Below are 20,073 nucleotides of genomic sequence, written 5' to 3'. Positions count from 1 at the left end.
AGGAGGGAGGGGAGAAGGGAAGGAAGAGGGAAGAAGGGACCATGGGATGTGTCCAGGGAAGAAGGGACCATGGGACGTGTCCAGCAAAAAAAGCCAAGAGATGCCCAAAGGAGCTGAGTTGAGGCATGGGGAGAGCCCAGGGCAGGAAACCCCAAAACCCCCAAAATCTGGGCAAACCCAGACAATTGGCCATGACTGGGGCTTGGTTCATACCTTAAAGTGGAGCAGCACAGGGACGTGGCTGCCCTTCGGCACCCATTAACTCCCGATGAACAACATCCACCCCCACCAGGAAAGGAAAACCAGGGCAAAAACCCGCTTTTAATCGTAATTTACTTTATTATTCTGTAAATGTGAATTTTACAAAGCGCTTTACAATTAATGATCACGTCGGGTCGGTTGTTTTGGGGGGGGTTTAAATGGATTTTTCATCATATGAAAACAGCTACGAGCACAGTTCCAGCTCGGGGGGTAAGGGGGGGGCAGAGGGGGTGCCTTAATCTTGTCTCTTGTTGTTTTAGTTACTGATACATCGTGTCAGCCATGGCTACAAAATAACAGTCTTAACTATACAGAGTAAGAGCACATAAATACCAGTGAATAATGCACGAGAAAACCAACATAAAGAAGAAGCAAGCATCGTTTGTGGCTGCGACAGTCGAGGAACATAACTCAGTGGTACTGTGAGATTTCCCTACAGCACACAGTATTTTAACAGTCATGAATTACAGTACTACTTAATACCCTATGAAGACGCTTTAAAAACAACCTTGTACTTTAAGTCCTTTTTTCCTTGGTTTTCCCCAAACATCCTGTCCAAAGGATTAATGTTCTGTTTGAATCAAGTGCCATCCAAATGTTCAAGTCAAAAATATTTATACATTTATACTCAGTTGGTTTATTATTATTATTTTTTTATTATTATTATTTATTTTTTTTCTCTTTTTTTTTTTTTTTTGTCTGCTAAAAATAGTATTGCAAGTTTTGGCTTTTTTACCTTGACATAAAAATCATCATTTTGTGTGCAAAACGCTTTAACAGTGGAAGAAACTCATCGGAGGAGTCGAGGGGTTTCCAATGTCAGATTGCCCCCCACCACCCCCCCCCCCCCCCCCCCAGCGCTCACAGCACGATTCAGAGAGCAGGAACACTTTGAACAGCAGTTGGAGCCCGGGGCTCCCGGGCTGGCGATGGGGCGATGGGGATGCGGTGCCGGGGCTCATCCCGGCCTCCCGCGGGCCCTTCTCCGCTCGCAGGGAGCGGATTCCAGACACACAAGGATCTGAGGGGTGGGCAAAGGGTGGAGGGGAAGGAGGCGGCTGCTCCCTGGGGTGCTCTGCTCCCCCCGAAGCCGTGCGTGGTTCCAGTTTGGGGGGGCCGGGTGGGGTGGAAGGAGGGGAGCCCTGGTTGGTGCCACCCATGGACAGGCTCCCACCACCAGCCCCACGACCCCCAGGGGATCACGAGGGTGAAACCGCGGTTGGATGGATTAAACCATCAAGGTGGCAAACAGGACCCGCTCCCCACCTTGGGCCGGCACCATCCATCCCTCCTCCCGAGCCCCTTCCGTCACCGAGCCAGCCCGGGGGACACCGGGGGTCACCGTGAGCCGCGGCCGATGCCGAGCGGGACCGGGGTGCAGCAGAGGCCATGCAGCCCTTCTGCAAAGCAGCAGCTCTCAGGGTGGTGGTAACTGGTGCTAAGGAGGAGGAGGAGGAGGAGAGGGGCTGGCTTCTACACTATATGGCAGCTGCAGGTAACTTGGATGCTTACACTCGGAGTTCTTTAAAGGTGCTTGGTATAACTTTAGATATATAATATACATGTAATATTGCTAATAGTCAAGCATAAGAATAAAGGTGCAGACATACCATAAATACTGATGCTTTGATTTTACACTGTCAGACCTAGATGAATGCAGTTTCCTATTCACATTATAAAGCAGCCCCAAATTCTAGAATTGAAAATAGTGTCGTAAACAAAGAGGAGGAAGGAGTCGGTTCTGATCTGATCTTCATCTGTTTTCCTTGGAAAAGAAAAGGATCAAAAAATTCTAAGGCACTCAGGAAAGCCGCATACAATCGATGACTGCTCTGTTCCCACCTTACATTCAGTGTTTGAGAGGGGTTACTCTATGTTTTTGTAGGGTTTTTTTTCTCGGAAGAATACAATCATTCCCATGTAACATCTGCAAACATATCAGGAATCCTCCACACACAGGAAACATTAGTGCAAAATGCTTTGCCCTCATCTACCAGATAAGGAGAAACCCAACGCCCTTCACATTTGAGAAGTTTGCCTTCCTAATAATAATAATTCATAAAACAAACCCAAATAATTAAAAAAAAAAAAAAAAAAGAAATGAAAGAAAATGGAAAAGAAAAAAAAAAAGAAAGAAAAACCCCCAAAATATACAGGAAGTTGTGCTAGGTATAAAAATAGATATTTTCACTGTGCAACTTGACTCTCTTCAGACTCTCTGTCCTAAGCCATTCAAGTACTTCTGCTGCTGCCCCCGGGGTGGCCCCACTGGGCAAGGACCGACTGTCTGGGCTCGGGTTTGGTCCAGAATGAATCCCTACAGCCGAGTGCAGCGCCCGGCCGCGGGGCTCAGGCTGCTCCCCAGCCCCAGCAAGTGCCAAAAAGGAGGAGGAATCCTTTGCATTCTCTCTTTTAATATAAATCTCTATATACGTGTATATATACGCACACAGACACACACAGGACGACTTCTGATCTCTGACACCCGGCTCCGCTCCCGGTTTGCCTCAAGCTTTTGGCAAACCCAAAACTGCTGGGGAGGTGGTGGCGGATGAGCCCCCCCGCCCAGCCCCATGGCCTGGCTGAGCTGACCAAGAGCTGGACCCCAGCAACTGCTCCTGGGGGACAGGACACCCCCATGGCCAAGGACCTGGGCCACTGCATCTCCTCGGGGATGGCAAGGGAAGAAGCGCACCCCAAGCTCAGCTCTGTGGTCCCCAGTGCACCCCCTGCTCATGTTTGTCCTCCGGCTGCATGCCCCCGGTACAGGTAAGCACCAATGGGCATCACTGTGCAGAAGGAGCCTCCTCCCATTGTGCTGCCAGGCACGGGACGAGCTGCCCCAGCTCTGGGCTTCAGCAAGAGCACGAGTTTGATTTGCTGACGTGGGTAAAGTGCAAATAGAGCCCCTGGCCCTGCCTGTCCCCGCTCCTCTGAAGCATCACACACCTCTCGGCAGCTCCTCACGCTGCCACCCTCACCAGCCCTCACCACCACCAGGTCAAGTGGTCCAGGGCATCATGGTCCACCCAAGCCAAGCCATGCCAAAACCCCAAATCTGTGCCAGCCATGAGGCAGGAACCACCCCATCACTGATTTCTTTTCCTGGAGCCCTGGACCAGGCTAAGCTCTGGACAGCTTTGTCACTACGATGCAAAAAACTGCTTCAAGTATCAAAGAAAACAAAAGAAATGGCCAAAAGTTGGGTTATCCTCTCCTCCCGCCCCCTTTCCCAATGGAAATACAAAGAAGGAAGAAAACCCTGAGCAAGCGCTGTCTGGATTCAGGAACCAAAGCAGGGAAGAGAAGAGCACAGCCACAGTAGCCTTCAAAGTGACTCTTTGTGCACTTTGCACTTGTTCATAGTCCCAAACTCGCTAAAGAACAAGCTGCAAATGTCATTAAAGCAGGTGTTTAGTCACAGTAAAGATAGGAAGTCAAAAAGGAAAGGAAAAAGCCATACTTGGCTCCCATATCACTGCCCCCATCCCTTGGGGCACCCGGGCCTCAGCATCCCCCTGGATGCCCGGCATTCCCCAGCCTGACAGGAGCACGAGGAAGGGACTCCAGGTCCTTGGGGCACCCCAAGGGTGAGCAGGCAGAGCTGATGTAGGCAGCGAACGGGTAAAGATGGGACCTGCTGCCCAGCCAGGGCACCTGCAGGTCCCATCCCAGCTCCTGCACCATTGAGCTGAGGCCAGCTGGGGCCACCAAAGCCAACACAGTCTGGAAACATCAGCTTTCAACATAGAAATAAGAGAGGAATAACTCAACATTGGGCTTTTACCCCAGCAGGGCCTGTCTGGAGGATGAGCAAGAGGCAAAATGCTTCCTCCTCCTCCCCAGAACCTCTTCACGGAAGGCAACGAAGCTGATCTTTTCTGTTTTTACTTCCTATACACTCCAAGTTATCACAAAGTGAGAGCCTGGTTGGCCTGGGGAGGAGGGAAGGGGCAGTGGACGAGCCCCACACACCTCACTGTGCCTCCAGTGCAGAGCTCCCGGCTCCATGCCCTCTGGAGCAAGAACACCGCGTTTTCCATGCTTGGATTCCTCTCCAAAGCCCTTTGGAGGTGGCTGAGGGGGGCGATTCCCCACTCTGGGACATGCCCCAGGACCTGCACACCCTGCTGCCGTGGGTGCCATGAGCCCGTTCACCCAAGTGGGTGATGCGAAGGTGCAAGGAAGGAGCAGCAAACAAAAAGGGGTTGCTGGGAGGGAGGGAGAGAGAAACCAAACCCCAAACCCAGCCGTATTGAGGGAAAAAACCCGACAACAACCACAACACCGGCCAGGGCCTCCACCTGCACCCCACGCAGTCCTCCCGACACGTGCAAGCCTGAACTCCCATGGAACCATCCCGGATCCCAGGAACTGGATAACACTGCCAGAGACAACGGCACCGAGTCCCTGCCAGCCTCCAGCAGCAGCCGGGCACCGCAGCACCTGGGCACCGCAGCATCCTGCCCTGCAGCACCCACTGCAAGGGGCTCCCTCAGACACCAGGAGCCTGTAACGATTTCCCCCACCCTGTCCCACTTGGCTAAAGCCCTTCTGCTAGAGACACCCATCGCCAGGCCCAGCACCTGCACCCTCACGCACCTCGCTTTCCTGTTAAGTGACGGTAAAACTTGCTTTAGAGGACAAGGTCAACGATGGCTTTACTTCTGAGCTGAGTGATGGATGGGGTGGTGATGGCGGGGGTGGGGGGTGGCGAGCTTTTCTCCTCCCCTTCTTCAAATAAAACCAAAAAAGAAAAGAAAAAGGAAGGAAAAAAAAATAAGGAAAAAGCTACAATCTTATAGACTAACCTCAGGAATATCAAAAAAGGAGCCCAATAGTTTGAAGTAGGTCGCCACAGACCTAGTCGTTTACAGTATAACGAATGCGATTATTTCCTTCATAAATTTTAAATACAAGCAGAATAAAAATCACATTTTTTTCAGGCAACAGTAGCAGTTCAGTAGGTAAGTGGCTTGATCACATTGTTTTGTTTTGTATTAGTAATGCATGCAAGCAGCTTTAGTATTACAGATCCCTTATAGGTCATGAAATGTTTGCTCTCTTTATAAAGTCCCTCCAAAAGTACCATCTTGTCTTCGCACAGGAGTTTCGGGCCGGCTGGAGGAGCCCGAACCTTGTTCAAAAGGTTGCGGAGTGCTTTGGGTATCCGATGCCATAGCATCTGTGGCAGCTGCCTCCTGTATCACAGAGCCAGCCCCTTCGGCATCCTCGCTCTGTTCGAAGGACTGGTTGGATCCATTGCTTAGCTCTACATTCACTGTGTTAGTTCTCAAGGCTACTATAGTTCCTGAATCGCTCCTCCTTTCTGCATAGATTCGCTGCTCAAAGACCTGAGCAGTGTTGGGCTGGAATTCAGGATCCAGGGGGACACTGTTTGTGGTGGAGCCCATGACCGTGCGGTACATCTCCATCCCTTCCGGCAGCATGGACTTAATCTTCGGCAGCCAGCGCTTGCGGACGCGGCGGGCGTTGGTGCACATATCGGCTGCTATAACATTCATCTCGCTTTCCTTAAAGCTCGGGGCAAAATTCTGACAATACACTGCAAAGACAGGGATACACAGAGCTGAGGATTCAGAGGAAGCATCACAAAGGTGGCCCAGAGGTGAACACAGCCTCTGCCCCATCCTGCGGACCTGCAGATGCCATGGAGAGGAGGCTCACCCATGGACCAGAGCTCTTGCAAGGAAAGCCTTACAGACAAGGATTCCTCAGCTTGAGATTGGGACAATCAGGAAGGGATAAAACCAGAAGGCATAGAAAGCCCAGCAGGCCTGGGGAAGGACCACTCAGCCCTTGGGGATGCAGGGACCCACAGAGGACCCAGCCTCCAGCCGGAGTACGGCACCAACGCTGGGATGGCCAGAAGCAGAGATGGACACAGAAAAGGTCAACGCAAACACCTCAAGAGCAGATCCACCAATGGGTCTTAAAGCCACAGAGGTGCAGGCACAGCTGTGGGGCTGGGAAATGTCAGAGCTCCTCTTGGCTGAGCAAAGGAGCTGCCCAAAGGACTGTCCTCTGCCTGTCCCACACCTCATGCCAGCCACTGCAGGGCCAGCCAGTGCTGCATGGACCACCAACCCTGCCAGTGTGGCTGCTCTGACATCCCTTCACCAGCACATACTCTGCAGAAGGCCAGCAAGACCTTGGCTGCAGCCCTGCTCCTCCAAGGGGACCAAGCACCTGATGTTATAGAACAACATCCAAGGAACTGCCACAGTGAATAACTACCAGCTAAAGCTTGTGCACAAGGTAAAATTCAGGCAGTAAGAAGTCATCTTATGCCCTGACACATGGCAGTGTCACTGGGCAGCGATGCCTTTCCAGCCTCTGCAGGTATTTGCAAACATCAGCAAAGACCAAACCTGGAAGGTCCAGACCCATGGCTCTGCAGTGTGAGCTGCTAACAGGGAGCCTGTCTTAGGAGAGCACCATGCACAAGCTATGGGCAAGCACCACCGGCACAGCTTAGTGATTCTGTCTCTATGTATTGAACATCTGCCATCTTATCCCTTTTCTCCATGTGCTACAGATCCCAGAGGGTGGCTGGAAGGCCCCTGGAGTTCAGCAGCACAGCAACAATTAGGGAGAGGAAAGATTTATCTTCCCAATCTTAAAAATAAAAAACAGTAACAAAAAACCTGCTTAGAGTTTCATTTTCCAGCACAATAAAGTTTACATCCAGATTCAGTACCCAGCATCCAGCGTGGGTGAGAGAACACGCTGCTTTCCACTGTATATCAAGCTCATGGTAAACAGGCCTCGCTGCACCAACCCATCAGGGTCTCCTGCACCGCCCAGGTCCTCCCTCAGCAGCAGGCACCTTTTGTCCCACAGCATGGTGCTTGTATTCAAGAGTGACTTCAGAAGCCAAGTATTTAACCATTCGTCTCTAGTGCCTGCCATAAATAACTAAACTACCTCGATGGAAGTAACCAAACTCTCCTTTTCTTGTATAAACACCAATGTTGGGCACGAACGCACAGGTAGCCCTGCACATCCCAGCCCTGGCTCAAGTCAGGGCGCTGTGTATCATGCAAACACGAGGGGATCTTACCTGCAGGACAGCAGAAGAGGTGTTAAACATCTGAACCTTTTGCAACCCCAGCCCTGAGACAGAGCTCAGCGGCTCTACAAAGAGAGCCACCAGCCAAGCCACGTGGCACGATGCAGAACTTTGTCTGCAGCTCCAGTGTTAAAACCAAAAGCTCCTGTTGCTTTATGCAACCTTTTAAAAGGCAGATACCTGCAGCAGAGCTCCCACTGGAGGTATTCAGGAAAACAAAAAGGGTTTACAATACCCATTCAAGGAAATAAGACTGTAAAAGCACCAGACAGGCTGCCAGCGAGGTGCTGCTCACCCCACTCCAGCATTTCCTGCTGAAGACCAACAGTCCCAAAAGCCCAGGACATAGCCACAGCCTGGGCACAGTGGGGCCAGCACCACCAAGGGATGGGCAGAAGCTGGGACTGGACCATGGGCTGGAGCTGTATGTTCTGCTCCTATAAACCAGGGGATCTGGTGGAGCCCTGTGCTCAGATGAGCCTGGAGGCACAAAAGCCAGCACATGCAGATGGGCTGTTTCAGTGGTATTGAGCTCTGGATGCTGCCAAAAACATAACTTCAGTTTCCTCCTTAGAACACCTATCAATAAGTTAATTAACTGCAAAATCACTGCTTTAAAATATAGCAAAAGTCAAGCAGCAATAACGTTTTATATTAAGATACTGCCAAACCCACCAAAAAATTAACTTCGGCCCCAAAATGATGCAAAAAAAAATTAAGAGAATTACTTTTCCTATAACCCAATTTCACCACAGATAGTTCCCATTGTTACACAACAGAGATGGCCTTCCCTGCTCAGGTTTTGGCTTTGCTCTTAGCCTGCTCTTCCATCAGAGCAGCAGAAAAATCTCTCTCCTTACATTTGACTGCATTAAGAACCCTGCTGTCCAGGGGCTTCCTGCTGGGATCGCTTGTGGAGGACCGGATTCCAGTTCCGCAGCTGTTGGCAAGCGTGTTCCTGCAAGAAAGGCAAAGGAGGATCCTTACACTGGGGACTCCAAGTGACAGCCACTGCCTTGTCCTCTTCCCTTTAGGTTCTTACGGAGGGATCACTATGTGACACGATTTTAAGGTAAGGAATTGGAAACCCTTGTGCTCAGGTTCATGCATCACTAAGAAAAAGCACAGAAATCAGTGCAGCACATACGAAAGATGAAGCACTCCTGACACATTATCTAGTAACATGGTTAGAATAGCAGAAAATAAACCAAATCCCGTGGGTTCTGGAGAGCAAGAGGACATACCGATCAAAGAAGGTGGCCAGAAGACGTCTCAGAAGGACCTTGTGTTTGACACCGGCACATAAGTGGCAATTCATCAGCTGCCCGCGGGTGATATAAACACCTGAGCCTGGAGGGGTTGGGAAGGGAGAATTCAAAATTAAACCCTTGTCTCACTGACAGCATCGCCTCCGAGCACGAGCAAACTGCTCCTGTGCTGGTCGGCCTCCGGTGTAACACAGGAGGGAGTGTGTTCTTCACACGCTGCTATGGAAGCCCACCAAGGGCAGCAGGATCTCTGGAGAAGCCTAGCAGGGACTGTCATCACTGGCGTCACGGCAAGGCCCTGGTAAGAATAATAACTAATTTTATCTGTATGGAACTCAAATGAAAGTATCCTTCTCTTTTTCTTGCAAATACACACAGAGCAAGGCTTTATACCGTGATTTTATATGTTCAGATCAGATTATTTATTCTTTCTGAAGGAAGGAAACCCCAGTCCGTTTGGCCTTTCATTCTCTCCAGTGAAAGACTGCAGAACATAGAGCTAGAAAGAAAAGGAATATCCCCATCTAGCACAGAAAAGGTACGGGGTTACACTACAGATGTAACTGCTTCCAAAAACCCCAGCCCATCACCTCCTGATACTGGTGGTGCGCAGGGAATTTTCCTTCTAATGCACAGGAACTGCTGACTTTGAAACACGCTGTCTCGGAGAATGTTCTCCAGCAGAAAAAAGAGCCCCTGCCAAAGCAGCTGCACACGTCCAGGGCTTTGGCAGTGCTTTACAGCAGGTTTCTTATCAAACCCTTTTACTTTGCACATAGTCACACAGAGCAAACTGCTCCCGCCTCAGCATCAGCTTACAGGAGGAGGTTATCCTATCTTTCAAGCACACTGTTATACGAGAGGGTTCTGGTATTTGCTTTTAATTAAGATTAAATAATGGGTTGTATCTGGACCCAGAACACACTCTGTTCTCAAGATATAAAAACATGCACCGGAGCAATAAAATTACCTCCTGGATTTCCAGGAAACCCTACAGATGATTGTCCCTGACCTTCCGGATGGAGACAGAGCTGCAGAGCAGCCCATGCCATCGGGGCAGGCACTGGCAGCTCCCTGAGCCCAACCCTCTGCCCAGAGATGGCAGCCAGGCCCCTGGTCCTGCCCCAGGAAAGAGCAATCCCCACTCGGATCCCTGAGCCATCCTGCTTCTCAATGTGCTATCATTAATCCCAGCCTGGTTTGGGTTGGAAGGAACCTTAAAGCTCATCCAGCCCCAACCCCTGCCACGGGCAGGGACCCCTTCCACTGGAGCAGCTTGCTCCAAGCCCCTGTGTCCAACCTGGCCTTGAGCACTGCCAGGGATGGGGCAGCTGCAGCTTCTCTGGGCACCCTGTGCCAGCGCCTCAGCACCCTCACAGGGAAGAGCTTCTGCCTAAGAGCTCATCTCAGTCTCCCTTCTGGCAGGTTCAAGCCATTGCCCTTGGCCTGTCCCTACAGGCCCTTGTCCAGAGCCCTTTTCTAGGTTGCATGTGTTCTCTTCCACGCACAGAATCCATCCGTCAGATGTGCAATGACTGCAAGACTTGTTGAAAACCCTCTTGGACAGAGCTGCTGAAGTTCCCAGCACCAATCATGGCACAAATAATTAGAGACAAAAGGAAAATGCTCCAGAGTGGAGAGCTGAGGAAAACTTTTGCTGCAGGCAAAAGCCCCTGCCCCAGCTCTCACCCGGTTTGAGACAGGAATTGGCTTCCTTCAGCAGCTGTATTTTAAGAGCTAATCCATCAGAGGGTAGCTTCACTTTGATAAATAAAGCCCAACCGAGGCAGCCACTATCAGTTAGTGATATTCATCTACTTTTTTTTCCCAGATTGAAAAATGCAAATCAAGCCGAGCTGCCTCAAGCCAATTTGCAGCTCTCCCTGTGAAAACAACCTGCACCACTTGATGGTTTTAAGAAATCTCACATAAAATGTAAATGGGCACAAAATGACTACTCCAGATACGAAAGAAATACTTGTGGTTGTCCGCTGTGCTGCGGCGTGTGTGTTTTACTGCTGCCTTCCATCCGAGCCCCATCCTCCATCAGGTGGGAAACTTTCTGGGCACCCCCTGAAACAAGGATTCCTTCTACAGCCTGAAAATAAAATCACGCTACTCACCATGAGATAAATGACCAGAAGGAAAGGACAACTGATCTGGACTGATTGCACTGCCACGCATCATTTTCATACCAAGGGCTTTATAGGTACTAATTGACACCCCCCGCTGTGGCAGCAGGCATGGGCAGTTGTGCAAAGATCACTTCAACTAAAAGCAGCTACATCCAGGGGGAAAAACCTCCCAGCAGCATGGGCTATAGGCTGAGAGGAGCACTACAGCAAAGCGAAACTGGGGGGGGAACTGATAAAAGCAGAATGTAATTATTGAAACTGGAATTTGACCTGGATACCCCAGTCCAACATCCATCTCCTGTGCAGCACTCGAGGTACCTGGGCTGCAGGCTGGCATGGACACGTTGGACAGCTACCGGATTTCATGTCTTATTCAGCTCTACACAACCAGTACCATTACAAGCTAAACAGCATCATCTTCCACCTCAGGTTGCCCATAAATCCTTTACAGAGAAGTAATGAGTTCTTCCAATATCGTAAACTCCTCCCAAAATGAAAATAAAGATGGAAGAAAGGACCAAACCCAATTCCTTCTCTTCCTGCCTACTGCAGGGTTTGACCACTTAATAATACCCCCAGTTTTATAAGAGCTTTCATAGGCTTTTCAAAGCCTCTGCACTGACACAGGCTTTCTCTCCATGGCTTTGTAAATCTGATAATGTGAGAGGGGTTTGGGGTTTTCAGCAGGTTTTTTTTAGATCTGTGCATCTAAATCAAACCACAATTGCGATGCAGCCCGCACCAATCAGGAAGAACACAAGCTGGAGAATTCAATTAAAATGCTAAATTAATTCAATTGAATAAATCCTGTTAATGACACATTTTTCTATCAGCAAATTAAAGGAAACTTAGAACTTTCAAAACGATGATTGGTGATGAATAATCCAGAAAGACACAGGAAGGGCACACAGGATGCTTGACTCCGGCAGTGGTGCAGGACGAACACCACATTTCAAGAAGGAAAACATCAATGATTCCCATGAATTGCCAACCGAATGAAAGTTCCCCCTTCATTACCTGCAACAAGCTCAAGCTTTTCTCCAGGATCTCCCTCCGAGTAGAGTTTTGGGTGGCAACGGTATCCAATTTGACTGATAAGACTGGCTGGGAGCGCAACAAGATCCCGTCGGATGAGGACACAGGAGCGGTTCTCCAGTGGGATCTGCTCCGGCTTCTCTTGAGCAACTTAAAAATTAAAAGGGAACACCATTAAACCAGCTCATGATGCAGGAACAGCATTAACAGAAGGTCAGGTATTGAATTTTTCACGTAGCTGCTGGAAATATTCCTCCCCTCCAGATGCTGTCACCAGGGCTATCGGCTGCGGGGCAGATGCCACCTGAAAGCATGGGAAGATGCCCCGGTCTCCCCCATCACCTGCCACAGCAGTCTCGTATGTGCGTTCAGGTTCTGCGGGAGGGATTCTTAGAATCTAATTAGGCTTTAACTTTGCCTAAGTTAATCATTTATGAAAATGGGCAACTCTGCACAGCTGGCATCGCTCTGCAAGCGCGGCACAGGAAGCTGGCTTCCCCAAACGCTCCCAGAAGAACAGCAGCTCACTTCACCAGGGGTTTCTAAAAGAGGCAATGAATTGCCCGAGTTTGATAAATACCTGCGTCAGTACCAAAACTGCTTCTCCTGGTGTTTTTTTCCTGCTGAAGTTAAAAGGCAGGCTCTGCAGGTACCCTCTGCACTGAGAAAGGTCACCACAGCCTCTCCTGAAGATGGCACCCACCAGCCACAACCTACAAGCTCCAACTCACGCCCTGAAGCTCCTTCTCTTCCTCTGCCTGTTGCAGGCGACTGTTTCCTCTCAGTAACAAGGGACACCCCAATCAACAAGCCAAAATATGTTACTGAGCTGTGGCTTCACAACCAAACTACGGGGGTTTGCCAGGACATGGCTGTGACTTGCCCCAACACATAATTCCTGTAGCCCACCAATGCACCACTGCAATCATTGACACTGGAAGTACTGAACTGTCCTACCAGCACTGTGCAAGTCTGGGTCTTGTGGGCATACAGAGGATTCCTTGCTAAAGCACATTTACAGTGCAAGTCCACAGGCTTGCCTAAAATTCCAATTTCTGACACCAAATTGGGCTGACGCATACAGAAGCTCCAGCTGCACTGGGGCACGGTGGGAGCAGCTACAGTTCTGAACCGCAGCCCAGCTCTACAACAATCCATCTTTTTTTAACCCAAAATGTGATAATGGTACAAGTGCCACACATAAATTCAAACTCAGCTCTGTGCTTGAGTACCTGTGAATACAGAGAGAAGGAAAAACCCCAGCAATTGGCGTTTCTGAACTCAAAACGTCTCCTGTTCAAAAGGTGCCTTTTCCTGCAATTATTTTGGTGTTCTGGGGGCCACTTTTCCTCTCTCTAGATAAAATAACAAGTTTTGCAGACTTGTTGCTGCAGTAACCGAGGGACGATGGCTCGGGTACAATGGGAGCAGTGTTCTAACTAGGACATGCCCCGCGCCGCCGTGCTGTGCCGTGGCATCCTATCGCAGGCACGGGGCTGGAGGCATCGCCACCCTCATCGCTCCCTCCTTCCCTAAAAAGCTGGAATACCAGGAGGATGCCCCTTGGTCGTGGAGCTGCATCGTGGCAGAGGAGCCTTTCCTTCAGTGATTAAGGACCAAACAGCAGCAGAACAACTCCCATGATGTTTTTAAACTAACTTCTCCTGCCATCACAGCCCGATTATCTATGCTGTGCAGCGCTGATGTGCAGTCCCACTGGCACACAGCATTTTCACCAACTGCCATGTTTCCCTGCTTAATAGCACTTCCAAGCATCCAGACACCCTCTCCTTGGAGAGAGAAGTCACCTTCTGTGCGTACAGAGGAAGCATCTCAAAGACCTCCTGTATTTCCGATGCTTTCAAAGAGTGAGGAGCAGAGTATATCCAAGGAAATACTAGTATGTTCTAGCTTAAACCTATCAAAAGCAGAGGTGCACTGGGTATGAGGGAACCAACACTCCGGGAGGGCCTGCTCTGCTGTCCTTCACAAGCTTTTTGGCTCTGGCAATGCATGGTCACCACAGCATGCTACAGCACAAGGGCCACTGCAAAATGCAAATCCCAAGGGGAGAGGAAGCAGGAGGAATGGACATCACCATCAGCTCCTACCCAGAGCCCGCAGCAGGTTACACACAGGCTGAAATAGAAGGTAAAATTGTATATACCCCATGTACGAGCTATTGCTCTGCTGATAAACCCCCAAAACCAGGCTGGGATGTGCTGAGATCCTCCGCAGCAGCAACAGAAGACAGGTGAATGATGCTACTGGGGGTTAAAAGAGAACTTGGCAATAGCTTTATGACATTCCTCCCCACCTAAAACCCAGCAGTTGCTGAGCTGCTGAGGGGAAGCTGAGCAGACTGAGATGGATTCTCAGAACGTTTCTTAGAGGCCTCCAGTTAATTTTTAAGCAATACAAAGGCTGTGGGTCTCCAGGGAAAGCAGTTGCAATCAATATCCCAAATGAGACAGAGGTCAGAGCAGGAGAAGGTTCCTCGCAGCTTGTGACCCTCCACTGCTGTAATGGGAACAGAGGAGAAAGCCTTGAGCAGCCATCAGCCATCTCCTCCTCCTGCCTGCTCCTTCATCAAACTGCTGTCACTGAAGAAATCAAACACCCACAGCATCCAAGGGGCAAACAGCTACAGCAGACAAGGACGAGCCTACCTGCTCTACCACCTTCATAGGCAAACATCCAATAAAAACCAATTCTGGGGCTAAAGAGATCCTAAGGTAGGCAGAATGGGGCAGGCAAGGGAAAGATCATCACAAGCACTGTGCTCACGCTACCATCCTGGAGGAATTTGGAAGGATTTGGTGTCAAACCTGAAAGAAAAGCAGCTTTTCAGGAAGACAACGCTGCTGTCCTGGTTGGTAACAGTCTTGCCTTGAAGGAATTCTTTGCTTTTGAAGGCATTTCACTTCCTACACATGGAGCCATTGAGAAGTTTGCATTCCTTCCTGTGAAATCAAATACTTCATAAACTAAAATTTGGGCTAAAATGACCAAGGGCAACTCAATGCATGCTTCTGTTTCGATTACAGCTGTCCTGCTGGCTCGCTGCCTATAAATCTCTTTAAACATGGGCACCAATCATTGTTTTTGGACTCGGTTTCCATTAAAACATCAGCACAAACTCAACGATACTAAACAAAACCAACCAAAGATTTAGGCCTTTCAGTGCCACCTCAATTCAGCAGATAGCCATCGGTTATGTAAAGAAGCAGGATACAAGAGACACTTTGGTCCCATGTTCTCAAAGAAAGCCAGTCTGTTTGGCCTTTATGCTCTGAAGAACAGGATAGTATTCGCTTCTAATTAATTTGTATCTTCAGAGGGCAGCGGCTCCTTCCCTTTGAATGAAAGGGCAAACAATGTGAGGTATTGTTTAACACAGTTTTGTTCTGGACCAAGAAAGGAGCCTACCAGCTAGCGGAGAGGGGCCGGAAATCATTACAGAGGAAGCAATGAGAGCTGCCAGCCAAACACGGCTATATTTTATTTATCCCAAACTTACATGGATGCTGCAGCTGGCGACAACTGGTCCAGAATGGGAAACATCCTGGGTTTTCTGGCTGAAGAAGCAGCTCGGAGGAAAGCTGGAGTCACGGGTGCTTCATGGCTCCAAGCTTTGCGTGACGCTACGGGCACATGTCTTCCTTGTCCCTAAAATATACTGTCCAGCTCAGAGGTCCATTACGCCTTCTTGCTGAACCCACAGTGGTTTTGGGGATGCTGGGACAGTTGCATCAGAGATGCTGAGCCCACACAGCTCCTGTTGACCCTCATCAGTGATGGGCAACAAGCTGCTTGGGCGACTGCCTGGGGTCTGGCAGTGCTGGGAATTGCTGGCCGCACACTTGGGGCCAGTATTCACTTATTTCCTTACAACCCAAACACCAGGGCTTCAAAATTATTCCTGAATCCCCAAACCCCACCAGCCTGGGTTCTCCTCTTGACCATTTCCTGCAGATAAACTACAACCTACACCCGTGGGCAGCAAACACCTACTTCTGGTTTAGGAATGAGATTTTGAGATACAGAAAGATCAGAGTCATGGACCCTCACCCAAAAGTTAACATTTACAGAGCCTCACTCAACACGAAACTACAAATCAGGAGCCCTGGTCCAACAGAACAGCTCCAAAACCATCACCTGCTCCACTGCCAACCACTACATACGCAATCACAGGGATAATTCTCCCTGTTCTCTACATGGCAAGAAGTTTCTTTTCACATAGCTGCACTTCACAAACATTTTTATCCCATTAGCCTATTTTCCACTGGCAGTGGGACTAACCCAAAAATAGCATCCCTGCTACGGCGCCGGCATCGCCAGCATCAGCCTGCGTATGTAAACCTGTACCACAGAGGACACACGCACGCACTGCGGGACAGGGAGATGATATAGTCCCAACTGGGATAGTTTACGTTTTACAATTAGTACATTTATAACAACGGGCTGGAATGGAGAGATTTGATTTGTGACCTATTTATACAGGGAGGTAATCTGGAATTAGTATAGGAAAAATATTACTGGTTTATAAATACCCCTATCTTGCCTTCGCTTCAAATCTCAGCCAGGAGTGAAACATCTGCCAGCCCAGAATTAAACATCTGTGTTTTACGGTGAGGAAACTGGGACTGGAGGTTTAATGCCAAAAAAGGCCAGAGGCTGCATGTCCCCGGTGTGGGGCTTGGCTGCCTCCGGCTGCTCAGCATCACCGGTCCCCGCGCTGGGATGGGCGATGCTGGAGCTGGCGGGCTCCCATCAGCACGCAGTGGTGCCCCCAGCAGCAGGGCTGTGTGAAAAAGCAACAAAAAGCCAAAGGAAAATCTTACGGTACCCTTCCAGAACCCAAAGGGGCTGAGATCTAAAGGAATCTGGAGAGAAGCTCTTCCCTGTGAGGGTGCTGAGGCGCTGGCACAGGGTGCCCAGAGAAGCTGTGGCTGCCCCATCCCTGGCAGTGCTCAAGGCCAGGTTGGACACAGGGGCTTGGAGCAAGCTGCTCCAGTGGAAGGGGTCCCTGCCCGTGGGCTTGGATGAGACTTAAGGTCCTTTCGAACCCAAGCAGGTCACTGCTCCTGCAGTCAGAATCAGCTACTTTATTCCAGCTGTAATTATCCGGCGTCACGAGCTGTGATTTACAGCGCTGCAGCGTGTCATTCCCAGGCTTGGGCCGGGATGCTGCACAGGCTGTGCCGGAGCTGCTCATTATGGATTCTGGGTTGTTTCTTGCCCTCTTTCCTTACTGTCAGGAATCAAGAGGCCAGGAGAGAAAACTATTCTCTCAGCTAATTACCACAACTATTCTATAATGGCTATTTTAGATGAATTTTTAATGAAGCGTGCTCTTGTCAGTTCGGGATTTCATAACTTTCAAGCCCAGCCTTTACATTCCAGCCATTTGCTGCATAAAGGTTTTTCCTCTCCCCTGCAAACGGGCGCAGGAGGAGCAGGGAAGGAGGACGGACCCCGGTGCAACTTCGCTTGTGCCTGTCAAAACTGAATCAACTGCATCTGCTGAGCAGAGCTGACTGACAAGAACGAGGTTCAGCGCAGAGAAACGCCGAGCATCTGCAAGTCCTGCTGAAACCCACTTCAGATCAGGCCCACAACGCTGTAATTAACCAGGATAAAAATACTTTGCCTTTGTTTAATATTTTCTGGAGTTGTGCATTCCTCAGATCAGATGCTAGAAACCTCATTAAGTCTCACCCGTGTCCTCAAGGCCCACATGTTCTCCACAACCAGACCTAGTTAGAGAATAAGGAGCCATTTTACCGCAATGCTCCCAGCTTGCCACAGCAGCAGGCAGGCACGGGCGATGGCAGAGGGGACACTGCGGCCACCAAACGCGGCCAGAAGCCGGTGGGAGCTGAGGTACCTTCTCCTACATCCCCCTACAAGCTGCCACCCGGTCCACCAGCACCTAAACCTAACACTCCTATCGGCCTGTGGTTAACACTGGGTTTATCCTCTTATCTGCTGCTCTGCTCCTCCTTTCCCAGGTCCAGCTCTTGTCCCGATCCATCACACCAGTGCCAGCGCTGCAGGAGGCACACTGCTTAACAAGACCTCCTCCTCACCGCCTCTTCTGCCACCAAACCCCTGGCTAAGGTGATGATGTGCTTCCCGTCTCTCTGATCCTGGCTTTGGAGATTCAGCACGGCTCTGACTATGAAAAGGGGTGAACAAGGCAAGCGAAGAGCATCAGGCACCAGCATCCCAACCGCACACTCACCAGCATTAGCTCAGTCAGCGCTTCAGCTGGGAATGAGAAACTGGAGAAAAAGGAGGAAAAAAACCCAACAAAAAGCCTCTGAAACCCAGGGCTTCATCTGCTCTGCTCTTCTTTGGCTTTGTTTGTGTTTTTACAAACGGGGCTCTTGGAAACCTTGGCAATCACTATTTTAAAGGGCTCCCCCCTCCCCCAGGCCTTTGTAAGGCTGTCGGGATCTACATGCCAGGAGCAGGATTAGCTGGCTTCTCTATTCCATCTTATGGTTTTATTATTCTGCACCTTTTGAGGGTACAGTTTATCCCGAGTAATTAAAACACAGTTAGCTCTACAAGCCCAAACCATAATGGAATAGCTTAGGTTTTATTGTTTTTAATCTCTTTTTTTTGTGTGTGCCCTCTTTTCCAGGAAGCCTGCTACTATAGCTGGCTTATTTAAAACAGGAGACTCCCTTGAAACATCCTGGTGTGGAAGAGGTATTTTAGCACAACTGTGGTATATCACAGCTTAACAGTGCGGCCGGGCAGCGCCACGCTTCCAACCTGCCTCCTCCCTGCGTGACCCCTGCCTCGGCATCCTGATGCGGTTCAAGTCTTCTCCCTACAGAAACCGAGCAGGAAAAATCGGTGTCTGGGGCTGGCACCTCCAGCAACACTCAAAAAAGCTGCTCCTATTTTCACTTTTCCAACTGGGATGATTCCCACACCACAAGCGTTCGGTACAGCAATAGCTGCTGCTGCTGCGCTGGCCCGGTCCTGCCCTCGCCTTCGGAATTCAGTTTGTTCTGTTACTGCACGAACTGGCCCCGTGACAGGGAAGGGAAAAAAACGCGTCCAAGGGTATAATCCCATGGCTGTGAGGAACAACGCTGCGAGCCCCGGCGCTGAAGGCGAAGCCACGTTACTCACTGCGTGCTCCGCAGCACAGGGGAAGCGCGCAGCAAAACAGAAACAAAACCAGCGTGTGGGAAACCAGCCTGATTTCTGTTTGGTCTGGCTCCAACAGCAGCCAGGGCATGGGGCCCTGCTCCTGTCAGGTGGGAGACCATGGACCTTGTCCCCAGCCCTGGTCCCGCTCCTCCTCACCCACCTGGTACCAACCGCCGGGACCTGCAGCACGGCAGAGAGCACACAGGCTTCCGAGGCTCGTTTTCTACAAGTGGCTCATCCATTTGTCTCAGCAGATATTTCTGATATTAAAATAGTAACACTGCTACCAGCCTGCTTCCCTCCTTTTGCACGTGGCTTGCTAAAAATGCTTGGAAAATACTGGTTATCTGCTTGATCCCCGGCAGGTGACGTGCCAAGGGGATGCTGGGCTCCTGCTCTTTGGGACGGGACGGGACAGTGAGTGGGATGAGCCGGTTTTCAGTACTAGGGAAAGCCTGGCTTTAGGTAACAGAAAAGGTCACACTTGTCAAACGGTCTCCCTTGCTCAGGAATAAATGGAAGCAGCTTTAAGGAAACAGACTCCAGCAGCTCTCCAACGCACGAGCGAAATCGCTGCAAAATTAGCCCAGCGCTTCCAGCGCAGAACCGTAACGGGGAAAGCGGCTCCAGACGAGAGGATGCTCCATGTGGCCAGTGCCAGCAGAAAGATGTCCCTCCCTGGGAATCACGCATGGATCAAAGCTGCTGCCATAAACACCTGCAGCTCCGACGGGGAGGCCACTGTGCCGAGGCTGAGTCTCTGCGTGGGATGCTGCGCGCTGCCTCCGTGCGGGATACAGGCACGCCGGCGACCTGACTCGGCATCTGTGGTCCTGAGCCCGCAGCTCCAGACCCCAGCCTTCCCCTGCTCCTCAGCAGGGCCTGAGCCTTGCCAGGTGCCTGAGGAAGCCTTCTCCTACATGGGAAGCCAGAGGGAAGGGGCCTCTTGCCCCTGTGCCACCCTGGGGCTGAGCCGGTAGCTCCTGGCTGAGCACTACCAAAGTGAAGCCACCTCCTCTAAGGCACATCCAGGGACTCGCTCTACCATCTTTTAACCACGGCTTCTGGAAGGGCAAGAGAGGGGTCTTGTTTAGTTCCGGGCATGGTG

General features: G+C 50.4%; 1 protein-coding gene across 5 annotated transcripts in view; it reads right to left on the bottom strand.

Moving 5' to 3' along the window:
- Positions 1-316: 316 nt before the first annotated feature.
- NACC2 (NACC family member 2) overlaps positions 317-20,073 on the bottom strand; it is a 57,204-nt gene continuing 37,447 nt past the window's right edge. For all 5 annotated transcript variants that reach the window (XM_065695988.1, XM_065695990.1, XM_065695991.1 and 2 more), the window contains exons 3-6: positions 11,775-11,942; positions 8,599-8,704; positions 8,215-8,312; positions 317-5,827 (exon numbers count right to left, since the gene is read on the bottom strand). In XM_065695988.1, coding sequence (XP_065552060.1) covers positions 5,328-5,827; positions 8,215-8,312; positions 8,599-8,704; positions 11,775-11,942 — 872 coding nt within the window. In that variant the 3' untranslated portion in view covers positions 317-5,327. The remainder of the gene's footprint in view (positions 5,828-8,214; positions 8,313-8,598; positions 8,705-11,774; positions 11,943-20,073) is intronic.

Source organism: Lathamus discolor, chromosome 15 (assembly GCF_037157495.1).
Source record: "Lathamus discolor isolate bLatDis1 chromosome 15, bLatDis1.hap1, whole genome shotgun sequence".
Taxonomy (NCBI): domain Eukaryota; kingdom Metazoa; phylum Chordata; class Aves; order Psittaciformes; family Psittacidae; genus Lathamus; species Lathamus discolor.
The sequence above is the reverse complement of the archived record's forward strand: the minus strand, read 5'-3'. Positions and strand labels throughout refer to the sequence as shown.